This window comes from Malus sylvestris, chromosome 14 (assembly GCF_916048215.2).
Source record: "Malus sylvestris chromosome 14, drMalSylv7.2, whole genome shotgun sequence".
NCBI classification, from domain to species: Eukaryota; Viridiplantae; Streptophyta; class Magnoliopsida; order Rosales; family Rosaceae; genus Malus; species Malus sylvestris.
In genome coordinates, this window is record NC_062273.1 from 8,960,099 (window position 1) to 8,964,059 (window position 3,961).

General features: G+C 38.9%; 1 protein-coding gene across 1 annotated transcript; it reads right to left on the reverse strand.

Annotated features, from left to right (window-relative positions):
- Window positions 1-369: 369 nt before the first annotated feature.
- Window positions 370-3,405, reverse strand: LOC126600472 (cytokinin dehydrogenase 1). Its single transcript, XM_050267034.1, has 5 exons — window positions 2,657-3,405; window positions 2,027-2,154; window positions 1,564-1,824; window positions 1,197-1,459; window positions 370-1,112 (listed from the first exon to the last, which is right to left on the reverse strand). The coding sequence occupies exons 1-5, from the start codon at window positions 3,315-3,317 to the stop codon at window positions 791-793; spliced, it is 1,635 nt and encodes a 544-aa protein (XP_050122991.1). The 5' UTR covers window positions 3,318-3,405; the 3' UTR covers window positions 370-790.
- Window positions 3,406-3,961: the final 556 nt, after the last annotated feature.

The following is a 3,961-nucleotide window of genomic DNA, read 5'->3' on the forward strand; positions in this document are numbered from 1 at the left end:
GAGAATGATCTCCTTTTATAGAAGAGAGTTTCTAGCTTTGTTCTGACATTGACACGTGTCGTGTTGTGATTGGCTTCTGATGTTGGCAAGTGTCGCGTTGTGATTGGCTTCTGATGTCGACACGTGTCGTACTGTGATTGACCTCCTGGTTGGAAGGAAACTCTTCTGGGTCTTTGACGGTATAACGTTGACTAGTGCTCAGTAGTTTCGGGATTGGTCAAATATGGTACAAACAACATGTATTTGGGCTCGACTTGGGACTCTCGTAACAATTGGGCTTCAAGACTTGTTTGGGCTTGTTCATGACATTTTTGGGCCTCAATAATAACATATAAATAAATATTTACTTATGCTTAGAAGTATACATAATTGTATTGGGATACAAAAATTGCAAAATAAAATGCCTATAAATTATAATATTAGACATAGTGAAAATATGGGGAACAAGAATGTTCATCCAAGTATTCAACTAGTCTTTTACAATTTATTGCAAAAATAAAATACAAAATAAAGTTATTTATTTTTTTGTCTAAGTGAGAGTCACAACTCCAGCGGGCTTCTAGATAGGTCTAAACGCCCTTTCCTAATTTTCAAAAGCCTAGGGATTACTCGGGATGGTAGACAGTCATCTAGCACCTAGGCGGGGCCGCGATGCTAGGCAGAGATTTGTAGAACAATGCTCACTATAGAACTGGAAATCTAAGAAGACTATACAGTTTTGGACATTATCGATCGTCTCTGGCTCTGTGAGGCAATTACTGGGTATAGCTTATTCATTTTAATACCATTGTTATAATATTGGTATTCCCTTTTTGAACATCATCTGCCCGGGAGCAAGGATTGCCAGTGGATCATAAGAAGACTTCCTTCTTGCAAAAGCTTTCCATCGAGGGCCGAAGTGAGCTCTCCACTCTCCTTGGGTTCTGTAATGAGGAAGATATTGCTTGATACCAAGGTCGGCTCTAGCGCTGTATTCTAGTATTCTTTTATTTTGTGTTAGAATGTATTCTAGGCCGTCTGTTCCTTTGGAAGATGGCACTGCAGATGATAGCAATGCCACTAGGTAGAATACATCTTCATCTGGGGTTACCAAAGATGTTTTGTTGTTCCACCTGCAATACAATAATTGGTTTAAACCTGAGAAATATAGAGTTGAGAATTTTAAAGAAAATTTCATAAAAATGTAGAATAGTTACTTGGTTTTGTTGACTGGGTACACAAGGATAGGACCATTGATATTGTTTGTGAGAACGTTACCAAAGACCTCATCTGCAAACTCGTGTATTCTGTTTTTCGGAATGAGTAGGTTCATCCACGGGTGGGGAACTTCCCATAGTCCTTTCGCTCGGAGTTTTAGCTCCGACAAATGCACTCTATCTAGGAATTCGACAAACGAAACTTCGGACATGAAGAGGGTGGATGGGATATAGTGCAATTTTAACAGTAAGCGTTCAGTTATCTGCAAACATGAAAATTTTCAGTGACGAGTTTACCATGTAAATGTTGTGTTTTCCATCATCGTAGCAATACGAAATACATTGTTCGTTTCTGTGAATATCTCACCTGATCTATGACATTCGTTACGTCGGGGTTAAAATATTTGGCCATTTCTAGGCAGTAAAGTGTTTTTCCATCCGAATTGAATTGGCTGGCTTGCATTGGATCTTTAGGATTGAAAGAAGATCTCCAGTTATTGAGAAGACCTGTTCTGTTAAGTATTACAAATCCTTCGATATAATCGAATGAATTTTCAGATGCTATGAGATACTCTTGGTCTTTGGAAAATGATGAGAAATCTAAGTATAAAACTCTAATCCATTTCACCTGTTAATAAATAAACTACATGATTAGAATGGATGCGTAAATAAAATAATTATAAATAGGGGTTCTTGTTAGCATTCTAAAAATGTCCTCCCGCACTCCAATTATGTACAACACTTAGAGAGAAGTGCGGAATGAATTTTTTAGAATGCCAATAATAGAACCCTTATAAATCAACAATATAATTCAAGTGGTTGTATATTACCATCTTTGGTGCTGGTTCAAGAGAAATTCTGGCCTGTGTAATTATGCCAAACTGACCTAGCCCTCCAAGAACACCATAGAAAAGGTCTGGATTTTTGCTCTTTGAGCAGGTAATTACTTCTCCTTTTCCTTCAATCAAAACTTCAAATTATAGTATTCGCACATTTTTTTGGCCGAGGTAAATTCGAATTATTACTATTAAGTATAAAGTTATAAATGAAAACATTTTAGTATACTAGATAAAACACACTAACACTTCAAGAGCTACTCATATTTGCTATTTTCTACTTGATTCTTAACTTTGTAATTTCTTTTCAGCCCTTCTCTCATTACAATGTCAGACGAGTGTGTTTTTTTTTATTATTATTTTTTTTTATAAGGGTCCGTTTTGTTTTTCTAAGGGTTTGTTTGATAATAATTTTGTTTTTTGTTTTTTGGTTAATTTTGTTCTTCATTCCTCATTTTTCCCCTTCTTTTCCTCTAAGTTTAATGTTACTGCCAAAAAAATAAGAGGTTAAATCACAAAAATACCCTTTTCCTTTCTCTGATATGATGAGTGATGAGTGCTACGTGTTTTGTTGTGCTGCCATTTCATGCTTGGGAGGGCTTAAAGTGGTTTTGTTTGACATACCTGTGACAACCTGCAGCTGGTATACGTTATTGATCTGGGGACCATGCCGGAAGGCCTGACCGCTGATGCCGGCGTACGATAAAGTCCCACCGACAGTGAGATGAAGGTAATCGGTCCAAGATTTCGGTGCCAACCCAAGTTTGAGAGTCTCATGCAGAATATTTATCCACAGCTCACCACCTGAAACATCCACATAAGGTTGCTCTCCAGTGTGAACCTGCATTTGCGATCCCTTGAGCGATTCCATGTCGATGACTACACCTCTATGAGCTTGTGCTTGGCCTTGAAGGGAGTGGCCGTGGCCTCTGGCGGCAACAGTAAGCTCCGAAGCGGAACCCATGTTGAAAATAAGTTTCACCGTTGAGGAGATATCGGAAACTGATTTCGGATATAGGACTGCTAGTGGGAGGAACTGGTATGTATTGCCAAAGTCCTTTGCTGCGTGATTGTTGTTGTTGAAACTAAAGTAGCCGTCTAGGCTTAGTGTCTCCAAAGATGAAGTAACATTTAAGTGAGTTGGAGTGGCTGGTGTGGCAATGAGTTGGTTGGAACAAAGGTTGGTTGTTCTATCCGGTATGCACCCCATGATTAACAAAATCAAGAAAATTTTGAGGTAGACAATGTTGTTCTGCTTGAGGAAGCTGTAAAATGGGGAGCCCATGTAGCAAGTATTTTGAGGAGAGAGAGAGAGAGAGAGAGAGAGAGAGAGAGAGGTTTTCTTGCTGATCTTCTGAGAGGCAAAACAAGAGGATAGGCGCAGAGAGGAGCGTAAAATATCAGAGGTAGAGAAGACAATTTAAAGGGAAGGTTTTAGGCGGCATAGTCAAAACATAGTTCAACAGAATATAGACTATATAATTGTTTCTATTAGGTGTATTTTAGGCTTGAGTAAGGAAAATACTTAGGTCAGTTCTGAGGCGCTTATGAGGTCATGTATAACTTGAACCAAGTACAATCCTTAGGGTAATGGTACATATAACTAGGGATTTGGATCCTCTCCTGAGCAGGAGATCAGGATTCTCGGGATCAAACAACATGGACCGTTGGATTTTGATCTAACGGCTACAAACAGGGGATCCCTCTAAAAGTTATAATAATTATAGCCGTTGGATTAAAATTCAACAGCCCATGTTGTTTGATCCCGAGGATCCTGATCTCCTGCTCAGGAGAGGATCCAAATCCTATAACCAGAGCCAAGTACTATCCTTAGGGTACTACATATAACCAGAGCCAAGTACATTCCTTAGGGTAATGGTACATCCTTAGGGTAATGGTACATATAACCAGAGCCAAGTACTATCCTTA